The sequence below is a fragment of the Ictalurus punctatus genome, chromosome 16 (assembly GCF_001660625.3).
Source record: "Ictalurus punctatus breed USDA103 chromosome 16, Coco_2.0, whole genome shotgun sequence".
Classification (NCBI taxonomy): Eukaryota; Metazoa; Chordata; class Actinopteri; order Siluriformes; family Ictaluridae; genus Ictalurus; species Ictalurus punctatus.
This window is the reverse complement of record NC_030431.2, coordinates 22,763,832-22,776,983: the sequence shown is the minus strand read 5'-3', so window position 1 is coordinate 22,776,983 and position 13,152 is coordinate 22,763,832. Positions and strand designations below refer to the sequence as shown.

Here is a 13,152-nt window from a genome sequence, read left to right as displayed (position 1 = left end):
CGACTCGAGCTCTCCAATCTCATAACTAACAAAAATCATCATCATCGATCATCGATGTGTGTGTGTTGCGAAGTTAACTAGGAACAGAGAGCTTAATGTGTCGAGACAAAAATGAACAATGAGTAACAAACACTAATTACCTCAAAACAATAGTCTTTTAGTTCCAAAAGGAAATAAATAACTGACTGCAATTAAAATAATGAACTGAGTAAAAAAAATGACAAAGTGCACTACCAGTCTAAAGTTAGAAAATAAAAACAATTTTTTAAAAAAAAAATCTATTTTATATATTTTTTAAATTCTTAACAGTAGCATGCATAATCCTCACCCAGAAGGCTTTCCATAAACTTCTCCAAGCTCCTCGCCGCTTCCCCGAAAAGAAAACGCCTTGTTCAAGGGGAAACGTTTTTTCATTTTTAATTACAACAGTGCTGCTCTCAAACTCTCAACTCTGACTGGTCAGAAGGTGCGGATTAGTTTTCTTTAACAGCACCTCTGACGGTATCTGCAAGGTTTATATAACGATAAACGAGCTTGTTCTCATGTGTTATCGCTTCTACAGTAACAAGTGACGAAAGGGACTTCGCGTGGTGGGCGCTTCAGGCTAATAATAAACGGATCTTTAGAGACGTTATTTAACGGAGATACGTACAGAACTGTCGATACCTTGAGATGTTCTGCGAGGAGACGTTATTGAACATTTATGGAAGGAGTCATCGGTGTTTTGTCGTTTCTCTGAGCTGTGTTTAATAGAAATAATTTTATTTTTATTATTATTTTTTTTAAACGTCCTTAACTTAAAACTTAAAAAAAGAGAGCTTGGTGAGGGAAGGACTGTTTACAGCAGCTATAACAAGTTATAAGAAGAACTTGTTTCATGTATAATCCAACAATAAATGTTGCGATGATAGAAATAAGTATGTTCTCTAATGAATAGGAAAATGTCATCATTGGCAAATTATGGAACAAAGAGGAACAAAACATGAATAAAAATAATCAACCTCAGGGCATTACGCCACACTATTACTAATTACTTAGCCAGAACATACGTCGTCCCCCCCCCCCCCCCCCATAAAAACGTATACTTACATTTTGATTAAGAAATCAATTTATACTTGGGCATTCATTTCACCGTTTACATTGGTCTTAGAAACGTATATCAACCACAAGCCTATATCAAAATGCCACATCGTTTAAGACATTAGGCTTTTTCACTTGTAGTGTACACATGGCACATCTAGTACTACTTAATGCCCTGTAGTTACTAACTCTGTATTCCAATCCTGCATTAAGGCATCCTCACTGACGTCCCCTAATGACTCATTAGTACTAATGACTAGTTACTTCACTTCAGCATCAAGAACAATGTAACCGGTGGTCTTCAAACCCAAATTTCATGTAGGAAATGTTTCCTTCAGGAACACCAGGTCGATCCTGAGCTCGAGTTCCTGTCTATGTGGGGTTTCACATGTCCTCCTCATGTCTGTGGAAGTTCGACAAGTTAACCTAAAAGGCAAGTTTAATCGAAACCTCTGACAAGTAAACAGGAAAGGCCTAGGCTTGCACGTCGATATAAACCTCTGAGCTAACAAGAATCATTGCTATGTAAAAGCATAGGCTATATAAAAGCCTCTGACTTACTGTAGGAACGTCATTTTAATGAAAGTTTAGCATGAAACCGTTTTAGACTAAAATGTAATAAATGTATCAGAACACAGATATTAAAATTCCAGCACTGACTGGAAGATTATCTTCTGAGGTCAGATGATTAATTAAAACGGAGTCGGATATATAAGGCGTAAATTAAAACACGCATTCAACCTTCGGCTGCACCTATATCCATCTTTGGTCATATGAGAGCAGTGGGCTAAGTAATTAACCTGTAATATTTTAGCCCTACACCCTAGGTGTGACTCAGTGTGTGAATATGTACGTTCCCGGGACCGGAACCTCCAGATAACCAGGGTACAGCGCTCGCTAAAGATAAATGACCGAATGAATGAAACGTTTCATGCATAAAAACGTTTTCTCCACAAGCTTTGTTCACTTTAAAAAAATATATATATATATTTATTTTGTAAAGAAAGGGGGACTTTGCTGCAACACCTTACGAACATGCTTATAAACAATGCTGACTCACTCAGTCAGTCACCTACCAGATTTCACTTACACTGACCAGGATGTTTCAAACGTTAAAATGACATTTATCCAAGGGGAAGTGAAGAGGGGAAGTCAAAGGACGTATTAAAGCATCAAAATCACTTAAAGAAGCCACCCTCAGAAATAACTCTACGGCACATGTGTATGAATCATATGAAAATGAATAAATAAATTAAAACGAGAAATAACTCTACGTGTGCTTTGAATAACATGGTCCCAAATTTAACCCATGTACAAAAAATAAATAAATAAAAGTCAATCAATCTTAAAATAGGCTCAAACAGGCTACATTACGTCAACTAACAGAACTCTAAAAGCGTTCGCAGTATAATCTTAAAGTAAACAGTGAAACTATGTGAACTATCCAGCCAGATAAGGTATAACGTTAAGCCTTACACGAATAACATAAATACATCCTCGGTGGACGTCTGAATATTTGACTTCTACCTCCAGATTCTATCATTATCCAGGGAAGTATCTGGCAACTCCTGTCATTTCTCCACCCAGACGTAATCATAGCCTCGAGCCGCAAACCAGCATGGAGAAAATGAGGGTTTAGAAGGTATGAACAACACTTTCTAAAAGAGATGACAAGTCCAGCCAGGATACAATGTACATTCCTCTGTATGGAATATTTCAGATTAGGATTAACACTAATAACAATGCTTATGAATGAATGAGTGAATGAATGAATGAATGATACAGATTAGGTCTAAATACACACTCTGCTGTAATCCTGAGTAAGTAAACAGGAATTAGTAGTTGTTGTTGTTTGTTTTTTTTTTGTTTTTTTTGTTTTTTTTGCGTTGTTATGTTGGATTTATAATCATGTCTGATCATGTCAAAGCTCCATAAAGTGTACGTGGCAACATTTCCTAATAAGGAAAAGCACGAGCTTGTTTGGAGATTGAGAATTCTGGGCCGGAAAACAAACAAACAAGCAAGCAAGCAAACAAACAAACAAACAAACACAGGCTTGAATTCAATTTGAGGAAGTTGTCACGAGACATAAACAAACTTACTGTACATATAGACTACACTAATATATATAATAAACGCTGATAGAACATACACACTAGGTAAATATAATCTCCAGGAGAGATATTTCCATCATTTATATTCTTTAATCCTCCAGATTAAATCTCCTCTCGTGCAGTTCTTACCCAGAAGTTGTCCTTAAAGTGCAGCTCCCTCATGGTGATGGTGTGGAGTCAGTGAACTGCTGATGACTTTCTACAGTGTTAGTAAAGCAGCACAGCGCGGAGGAAGCGCCGGACGCGTCTCAAACCAAACACAAGTCCCTACTTCCGGGAGTGTTCTAATTTACAGCAATCCGAACAGAACCACGCGCCCAATCGCATGCGCGCACACCATCGCGCGCGCGTGTATTTGATTTGATTTGATTACAGCACAACAGCACGGCGTTTTCACTTTCACACTATCCGGTGTGACCCAGATGAGGACGGGTTCCCTTCTGAGTCCGGTTCCTCTCAACGTTTCTTCCTCATATCATCTTACAGGAGTTTTTCCCTCGCCATCTTTTTTGCTCATTAGAGAAAAATCCACACGTTTAAAATCCGTATCCTGTGTTTAGACTTTTCTGTAAAGCTGCTTTGAGACAATGTCCATCGTTGAAAGCGCTGTACAAATAAAAATTTAATTGAATCTGTAATGTGACTCATTTTATGACACTACATAGAATTTTCATTTTATTTTATGATACCCAGTAATTGGGGGTGCACGGTGACTTAGTGGTTAGCGCGTTCGCCTGACACCTCCAGGGTCGAGGGTTCTCTGGTTTCCTCCTATCTGCTGAAAACCATGCTGGTTTGGTGAATCTGCAGTGCTACAGTAAATCGCCCCTGCGTGCGATTGTTGTGAAATTCTTTTCGGGGTAAAGTAGCTAGAACACCTTCATCCTCTAGAAGTAATCAGATGATGTCATAGACTGATTTGCATATTCATGGATCATCGGGTTTGTTTGCATATGTGATTACATTTTAGCTCATACAAAGAAGGAAGGTTATTTCTGAAGACATTTCATAGCTATATCGAGAAATAGAATAGAGTAGAACAGAGTTTTATCCGAATAGAAAGACTAAAACAGGGGTGATCGTCATGAGAGGTGAGCAGTCATGGAGGAAACGGTTACAGGCAGAGCTTCATTTGAGCCGAACAGGATCTCTAAAATAAAGCACACCTGCGTTCCAGAACCATTTTATGTGGATCCGCCACCTCTGCAGCTGGATCTTTAAAGTCTCACATAGCAATATTATCCAAACAAATAGCTTTAGTTTTTAATTCAACAAAAGTAAAATAGAACAACAACAATGCAATAAAAATGCTAATCTTATATTATTGATGCTGCAATATTGCTAATAGCCAATCAATAGCCTCTTTCACATAACGTAATCATTTCAAGTTCAAAGTACACCTGAATTCATTGTCACTATGAGCGAAGCCTACAGATGTTGCAGATTGTGTCATGGAAATAAGACTGGCAGCAGGTCACGGATGTTTTGTGACCACTGCTTTCGTTCCCACGACTAGCAGTGATGACGCTACTCTGATTGTGGAAGGTTTTTAGAACAGCTTACGTTGTCAGCCTGCCCACTGGACATGGCTTTGAAATTGAGATCGACTGCCAGGGATTAAATGGAGTGAACAATCATTCAGGCTTTTATGTAGTACAGGGACTCAAATACACAAACAGTTCCAGGAGAACTGAAGTAATTGAATACCATACTAGGGCTGCAACTAATGGTTATTTTGACGATCGATTAATCTGTCGATTATTTCTTCGATTAATCGGGGTTTTTAAAAAAATTTTTTTACAAAGGCCGATTTTTATTTTCTGCATTTTTTTTTCTCTCGAAAAAACATGTTATTTCACATTCTGCCCGACGTTGTCCTTCAAACATTGTGTAAATTGAATTCTATGAACAAGGCATTAAATGCATCTATGTGGGCTATGCTATACATTGTGCAAAGGATTTTAAAAATATATTATATTTTGAAAATAAACAAAAAAACATCTAATTGTCCACAAGCTTTAAAGCAGCAGTTAAATTACTATATTAAAAATGCTAAATAAATAAATAAATTAAATAAAATAATAATAAAAAAAGTAAAATGAAAATACTGGCTTGTATTCCTAACATTTACAGATAAGGATATAAACTTAAACATGTCATTTCTGTGCTGAAGAAAACACGTCTGGAACACATTAAACAGCACACACATCTGACACGACGAGCCACGTTAATACACTTACGAGTTTGTTTGAAGCGCTTAATATAAAACGTTCTTATGTTTTGTACGACTTGGATCGTGTACTTTTCCCACAGCAGTTCACTCCATGACCTCCGCTGTTTTTCAGATGGGTTTTATTCACAGAAATGAATATGGTTTTTCACCGTTGTGAAGTGACGTCACTGACAGGGTTATCCACAATAACATCACAGACCCGACTACTCCATAATGACAGTTGTTGTCCATTATTTTCATTATCGATTGACTGCTTGTTGGAGACAATAGTGGTCAGTGATTAGTTGTTGGGAACAGCGGTGATCAGCGATCGGTCATGGACGGACAGACTCTACCTGATCTGTACCACGTCTTTTCATAACAGCACATTTTTGTGACATTTTGAAAATAACTCATACACCGTAAATGTCCCAAAATGTGCATTTATGTTTTGTATATACAAATATATATATATATATATATATATATATATATATATATATATATATATATATATATATATATATATAAAAGAATTAAAAACCTTTGATTTTTTTTTTCACGCATCGCAAGAATCAGAATTTCAGCAAAAGGATGCGAGAAATCAGCTAATCTTAAATGTATTTTTCAAGGAAGCGGAAGGGAGGACGTTTAGACCACCTTACTCGGTGATCCGTGTGCAGTGAGTTAACATATTTAATACTTTAAACTGTAGTGTATTTAAAAAAAAAACAAAAAACAAACATTTCATTTCGCAGAATTCCTGCAAATTTCATGTAGCCATTTCTGTTAATACGTCTGAGGCAACTGTTTATTTGATTGTATTTACATCATAGTGCTTGAATTCTCACTCCACGTCATTGATTATTTTCCTACAACACACTACTAAGTGTTTTATTCCTTAAATAATTAGAATAAATTCCAGTCAGTTTACCACAATTTGGGACGCACCCGGTGAGACTGACATTCCCTCTACTCTTCTGCCATCTTGTGGTTAAACTCGAACATTTCTTCTCAATTACACAATTTCTGTACGTCTTCATGGGCCGGAGTTTCATATCTATTATATACTCTGTGGTGACGGACCCTATACAGCCGAGTCACCCAGTGAAATGTCCGCAGTATTTTTCCCTCCGAGATCAACTTGTGGAAACACTCGTTCATAAATCGAGCCAAAGAATACATTTGTTTTCCCATCATGTTTATTGTAAAAAATGAGCACAAGTTAAACCCATACCCACCCAGAACAATGCGTAGCCTTTCAGTTGCTTCGTCAGTAGAATAAAAACACAAAGAAATAGAAAAATACGACACTAAAACCTAATTGGAAAATTCACACTATTATTACTAGGGTTGTTAATCTGACTTAGAAAATGTAAGTGGAATCCAGACGGAGGAAAGAAGCAGACGGGTTCGTGAACGTCTCGTGAACAGCTTTTATATTCTCCTCAAGGCGTCGTCGATATCGTCGATCTGCTCTTTCAGCTGGTTCCACTGCTCCGGGTTCAGAGAAATCCCTGAGAATGATTCAGACAACAACGAGAAAAACAAACATGAAAATGTACAGTTTCTCCTTTAACCTTTTGTAACTTCTTTTGTATTAAAGAGTTTTTACGACTCTTTTATATTGGAATTTTTTTATTCTATTTTTTTTTTGTGTGTAGTTCCTTGACTGAATGTTAACTGCACTACCGTGCACTAAAGTTTTCCCTCAAACGCAAAGTGTATTTGTGAGAAGAAAAAAACCCAAACAACAACAACAAATCTTTTTGCACAACCTCTACCTTGTGCAAAGGAAGTGCTCATAAAAGAATGACTTCCAGTGCAGGAAGAGGTGTGGGCGATTCGACGGGGTCCGTACAGATGCTTCAGTGTTTAGAAGGTATTTTCAAGCATTATTATTTTGTTTTCAAGGACCATACATTCAAGGACTCATCACATTCAAATTATATATTATATTATATTATATTATATCTCTATATATAGAGATAGGGAATCTCTAAAGACTTCACAATGCAGCTTTAATGTTCGTTCAGTTATAAAGAGATTTTATCTTGATTTTTATGCTCTGTATCCCACATTATAACGTTAACACATTATGGCAACCTTCTAAATTGCATGTTCTTTTGCCGTGACAGAAACCGCATTCGTTGCCGGGCTCTGGAACGTACAGTACGTCATTCGGATTTTCATATTATTTACCTATTCAAAAGTAAAACGATCCACATTTGAATATTGAAGGTTCCCTGTTCTGCAAGATTAGAGAAACCTATACCGATCAGCCATTGAAACCACCTGCCTAATATTGTGTAGGTCCCCCTTGTGCTGCCAAAACAGCTCTGAGCCGTGGAAGCATGGACTCTACATGACCTCTGAAGGTGTGCTGTGGTATCTGGCACCAAGACGTTAGCAGCAGAAACTTTAAATCCTGTAAGTTGTGAGTTCGGGCCTACATGGATTGGACTTGTTTGTCCAGTACATCACGCAGATACTCTACAGTATTGAGATCTGGGGAATTTGGTGGCCGAGTCAACACCCTGAATTGTTTGTCAAATTTCTCAAACTGTCCCTAAACTATTTTTGCAGTGTAGCAGGGCGCGTTATCCTGCGTTACCATGAAGACGTGTACTTGGTCTGCATTGTTTAGGTAGGTGGTACGTGTCAAAGTAACATCCACATGAATGCCAGAACTCACAGCACATGAGTTTCCCAGCAGAACACTGCCCAGAGCATCACACTTCCTCCGCCAGCTTGCTTTCTTCCCATAGTACTTGCCCATTATTCCTGCTTCCAACACATCAACTTCGAGAACTGACTGTTGCCTCATATGTACACTACCGGTCAAAAGTTTACACATTCATTCTTTATTTTTACCCCCCCCCCCCATTTGAGAATAATAATAAAGTCATCAAAACTCTGGAGTTACACAAATGGAACTATGGGAATTATGTTGTGATAAAAAATCCAAAATAAATCAAAAATAATTTAGTATTTTAGCATCTTCATAGTAGACACCCTTTTTGCCTAGAATTTCCAGAAATGTGTTCTTGGCGTTTTCTCACCCGATTTCTTGAGGAATTTCCCCGAGATGCTTTTTAAACAGCATTAAAGGACTACAAACCTACGCCGGACTCTTATCGGCTGCTTTTCGGAATATTTCGATCCGAGTCGTCCGTTTAAAAAAAAAGATTTTCATGTAAATAAAATGTTAGTTTTCTAACGACAGACATGAATATGTCGTCACAATTAATTTTTTTGTCTACAACACCGATTTCACACATTTAATCACACACCTTCAGATCAAAAGGCTTTCAACGATCACGGGAAACATTTCAGTCGGGTGTCCACAAACTTTTGACCCCTTGACAGGCGCCATTGTAATGAGATAATCAATGTTATTCACGTCACCTCTCGGTGGATGTTATGGCTGATCGGTGTATACAGTTTACCTGAAAGAGCCTTAGTATCATTTAAGCCTGAATAGCATTATTTAAAACTGGAAATAAACAAAGAATTTATCATTTCGAAAAATTTTACACCAAAGAAATGAAATATTCAACATTTTGAATCATCACTATTGAAGATTCTGCACCGTTTCTAGATCAATATTTTAAATGTAATAATAAGCAAGTTTGTGTTACTGACCAACTCAGTTGTACAAAAGGTCAGGTTTCGATTGAGGCTTATCTCTGCCATTGAAACACGGCTTCAGATAAGATCTCGGATTCGATTCTGAACACAGATCATAAGGGTTTTAACAACGGTCACCAGCCCGAGGGTCTTTAAAGCAAAATGGGGGCGTACCAAATACTAAGATATTCACGAACATTTTTTAGAATTCTACTTTTCACTGAAGTTGTTGTTGATAATAGAATTTGTAATTTGTGAGAGATTTTGTATTAACTTTCGAAAAGAACGCAAAGTAAATATGCTTTTTTTCCACTCGTGCTCTCAGACTTTTGGATCCCGAGCGTCAACTTCCTAAATAAACATCTAAGGAATAAAGAGTGTAATAAATCATGCTACAGATAATCACTTTTTTTTTTTTATCCATGACTGAATCCCGATTGGGCATAAAGTGCATTTATTAATTATTATTCCTGGGCGAAGACGTGTTTAATATCGATAAGGGAGAACACTGTAGGTAAATAAATAAAAGCGAATCTGAAACAAAGCCTGAGACTCATGAATATATCACATGAAAACAAAAGTATTGCAAGACTACTGCTGTAGACGCGTTTATATCAAAAGATGAAACCAAATTCAAACCGGCACGCAATTTCCTATAAGAAGTTAACTTCCTACAAGTCAAACCCGACGCCAGCGGCATTCCCCTTATTGAAATACACTTCAAACAGGAAGGAAGCTACTATGAAAAAAAAACTATTTAAGACATTTGATCCTGTTTGGCTCATTTCCAAAATCTAATCGGTTCACCTGCTAGTTACAAAGATAATTCAACATAAATCCTACAAACATTCAACCAAACGTTCACGTTTCAGACAGACACATGGACATAATAAAGGGTTTTTTTTTCTATTTATTTATTTTTTTTAAAAAAGGTTTTAATGCGTAAACCCGAGTAGAAGTCTGGTTGTGATGTTTTGTGCATAAATGCAGAACCATCCACAAGGAAAATCGCGACTCATCAAAGAATCAATTATTTAATTAAATCTCTAATAAAGACTATCGAAAACACGTAGTTAAACACCATCACAAACACGTCCTCGGCCAGACACTGACGTCCAAGCCAAAGCCCAAAATCCCTTCTAGGGATTTGAAAACTTACTCATTTTTTAGGTACTTGGCAAAAAAAAAAATAAGGAGAGACAAAAAGGCCAAATATTAAGCTTTTTAATATTTAATATTTCTCTTAACGACAAATTATTGGTCAGAAAATTTGCAAGAATTAAACTAATATTAATGCTAAATATTTTGCCTTTAAATTTTTTTTTTTTTTTTAAATGATACATTTTTATACATTATGACACTATGGTCTTTGCTATAGGGGCGTAAATCAGTGTTAACTCTGTGTAACTCAGGGCGAGGTATTCCTTACCTTTCTTTCCCGGTTTCATTTCACCTTCCTGGTCCATCCAGTACTCGCGAATATCGATGAGGACCTTCCCTTTAAACTCTCGCACACTCACATACCTCATCTTCCCTATCTTAGAAAAGACAACACACAAGCAGAACAGAGAAACCTCAGTCGATTTTGTCCTAAGAGAATTTACATTACTAACAACATGAAGGGCATAAATATCGAATTCATTCGAAGCCGCTGTGTTATACTGCGGTGCTGTATTTGGGTTGTCCAGAAACGTAATTAACTAGGCAAAGTGGTAGCTGACAATGTAAGAACGTACAGGAGGCTTTTAATCCGGTTTAATCTGGTTGTTGAACCTACTTGTTTGCCAGGCAACTTTGAATAAAAGACTAATAAGCCTGAACACAAAATCTCCTAGTCCTGGGAGCCTGGCCTACTGAACTGTCCAGCCCTAATATAATACATTCATGTGTCAAATCCATTATGGCAGTTTTTGAGATATCATCGTATCCTACAGGTTTCCATTTTCAAAAAGAATGACATCAAATCATATATAACATCGCAACACGGTTCAATTATTAGGTGCTGGAATATATTATCAGTCATGACTCCTGACCTGGAACATGTTATCTTTTTTATTGGCGCTGCTTCCGCCGCTTTTAGGTGCACTGGACGTCTTTGATGACTCCCCACTCTTCTGTTTCTTTGCTGGCTTCTCTGTCATTTGCTTCTTCCGTTTGGCCTGGCGAGGCAAACATAAACCGTTAAACGCTGCCAAGCTTAATCTACTCATCTTTTTCCGTTTACTCAAACGCCGGTGATGGTAATTTCTGTACCTTCGTGTCAGCTTCGCTATCTGAATCACTGGTGGATGTTGAAGACAGCACTTCCTTCGATTTAGGCATGCTGGAGACACAATGTAATGCATTTATACACAGTTTGTCCACGTACAAAGCAAAAAAAACAAACAGAAAAACAGCCTTTAAAAATTAAGCTTATATATTGTGTGATAACACAAGTGTAATTAATGTCATCTACTTAATCTGCGTCTAAATACCCCGATGTTCAGCCTCAGTACTGATCACCTAATGTGAATTTACATTGCAAATAAACAAACAAACAAATAAGTAAATACATACATACATAAATAACTAGATAAAACACCGTTTTTTTTATATATATATATTTTTTACTAATTCTCTATATTCTGTAGACGGAATTTGCATTGCATTAGAACAACGTTTTGCGTTTCTGGTTTTTATTGTTGCCCATCCAAACACGGACGGCAAAAAATAAATAAAATAAAAATAAAGAAAAGCTACGCATTCCATATACACCCATTCTCGGCCTAGTTAGCGTTAGCATGTGGCTAAATTAGCACGCTAGCTCATTTTTGTCCATTCAGCTACTGTGTTCTTAGTGAAGTCCTTTGCATGTACATGAGAAAATCGCTTCAACTAGACAGCTGGCATAATAAATTATTTATTTATTTAGCTTTTTAGCTAAATTCAGCCAAGAAGGCCGCGCATGCGCAATATCACTCCCGAGAGCGCGGGGTTTTGCAGCCGGAGACTATTGGGACGGATACCCGGATTAGACTGCGCAACCTGATTGCCTGAAGTCCCCGCGTTGTTCTATCAGATATGTAGTCCGCGGAAATGGACTACAAAAGCAACGACTCTACCGTCTTTACATTTTGAAAATAAACGAAAACCGGCAAAGTGTCCCAATAGACCGTTAAGCACATCGGTCTTCTATTAGTGTCGCATGGTACATTGCACATACTCACGCGCTAGTTAGAAAACAGAGTGTGTCGTGTTGAACGGAAGATCTCGGTGGAAACGGCGGTGTTTCTGCGAAGCCACTAAACGTAATCCAAAATGGTCGCCTGTTCGACAGAATAGTGCACTACATAGAACGTAATGGCCATTTCCCCCATACCCTACGTAGTGCACTTATACAGACACATGGGGGTGATTTGGGATCGAGCCTCACTCTGCACAAAGAGAGCTGTTCGAAGGTTGTGCAGTGCAGTGCATTGTGGGAAAAGAGTCGAAACAAGAGCCAGGTCTGAGCTTGCCTTGCATAACGACAAGCAAAGTAGAAACTGTAGATCTTTTTAAAAGATGAGCACAGCATAACAGAAATGAAAACACAGCTCATATCACCCCACTACCACACAGTATTTTACAATAAATCTCACTAAAACAAACGTTTTTGTATTTCCACACGCACAAACATTAAATTCTGTCCATTTTCCAATCCGCTTATCCGACAGAGGGTCAAAGGGAGCGTGGAATCCATCCCAGGTGACTCTGGGTACGAGGCGGGGAACACTCTGAACGTGGTGCCAAGATATTGCAGGGCACAATCGCACATTTTGGAAATATAACGCGTGTCTTTGGACTGTGGGAGGAACACCACAACATGGTTCAAGTTATTAGTTCTATTAACCCTAGAGGTGACCAATCCCACCTTCTCCCAAAGGAATTCTGACCAATCCCACCTTCTCCCAAAGGAATTCTGACCAATCCCACCTTCTCCCAAAAGAATTTTGTCCATTCCACCTTCTCCCAAAGGAATTTTGTCCAATCCCACCTTCTCCCAAAGGAATTTTGTCCAATTTCACCTTCTCCCAAAATAATTCTGACCAATCCCACCTTCTCCTAAAGGAATTTTGTCCAATTCCACCTGTTCCC

General features: G+C 37.9%; 2 protein-coding genes across 3 annotated transcripts in view; both read right to left on the bottom strand.

Annotated features, from left to right (window-relative positions):
- Positions 1 to 3,464, bottom strand: part of pstpip2 (proline-serine-threonine phosphatase interacting protein 2) — a 31,909-nt gene extending 28,445 nt beyond the window's left edge. Inside the window, exon 1 of one of the 2 annotated variants that reach the window (XM_017489880.2) lies at positions 3,324 to 3,464. In XM_017489880.2, coding sequence (XP_017345369.1) covers positions 3,324 to 3,356 — 33 coding nt within the window. In that variant the 5' untranslated portion in view covers positions 3,357 to 3,464. The remainder of the gene's footprint in view (positions 1 to 3,323) is intronic. The other variant, XM_017489879.2, reaches the window with a different exon arrangement.
- Positions 3,465 to 6,590: 3,126 nt separating this feature from the next.
- sub1a (SUB1 regulator of transcription a) lies at positions 6,591 to 12,400 on the bottom strand. The gene is made up of 5 exons (XM_017489214.3): positions 12,243 to 12,400; positions 11,290 to 11,359; positions 11,070 to 11,195; positions 10,466 to 10,574; positions 6,591 to 6,923 (listed from the first exon to the last, which is right to left on the bottom strand). The coding sequence occupies exons 2-5, from the start codon at positions 11,356 to 11,358 to the stop codon at positions 6,844 to 6,846; spliced, it is 384 nt and encodes a 127-aa protein (XP_017344703.1). The 5' UTR covers position 11,359; positions 12,243 to 12,400; the 3' UTR covers positions 6,591 to 6,843.
- Between the last annotated feature and the right edge of the window lie 752 nt (positions 12,401 to 13,152).

What these genes read in the sequence shown, in the direction of transcription:
- sub1a (XM_017489214.3), bottom strand. Translation starts at nt 11,358, where the DNA reads ATGCCTAAATCGAAGGAAGTGCTGTCTTCAACATCCACCAGTGATTCA. An exon ending in ATAGCGAAGCTGACACGAAG is followed by an intron (nt 11,196 to 11,289) that starts GTACAGAAATTA and finishes TTGCCTCGCCAG; the next exon opens with GCCAAACGGAAGAAGCAAAT. An exon ending in AAAAAGATAACATGTTCCAG is followed by an intron (nt 10,575 to 11,069) that starts GTCAGGAGTCAT and finishes GTCTTTTCTAAG; the next exon opens with ATAGGGAAGATGAGGTATGT.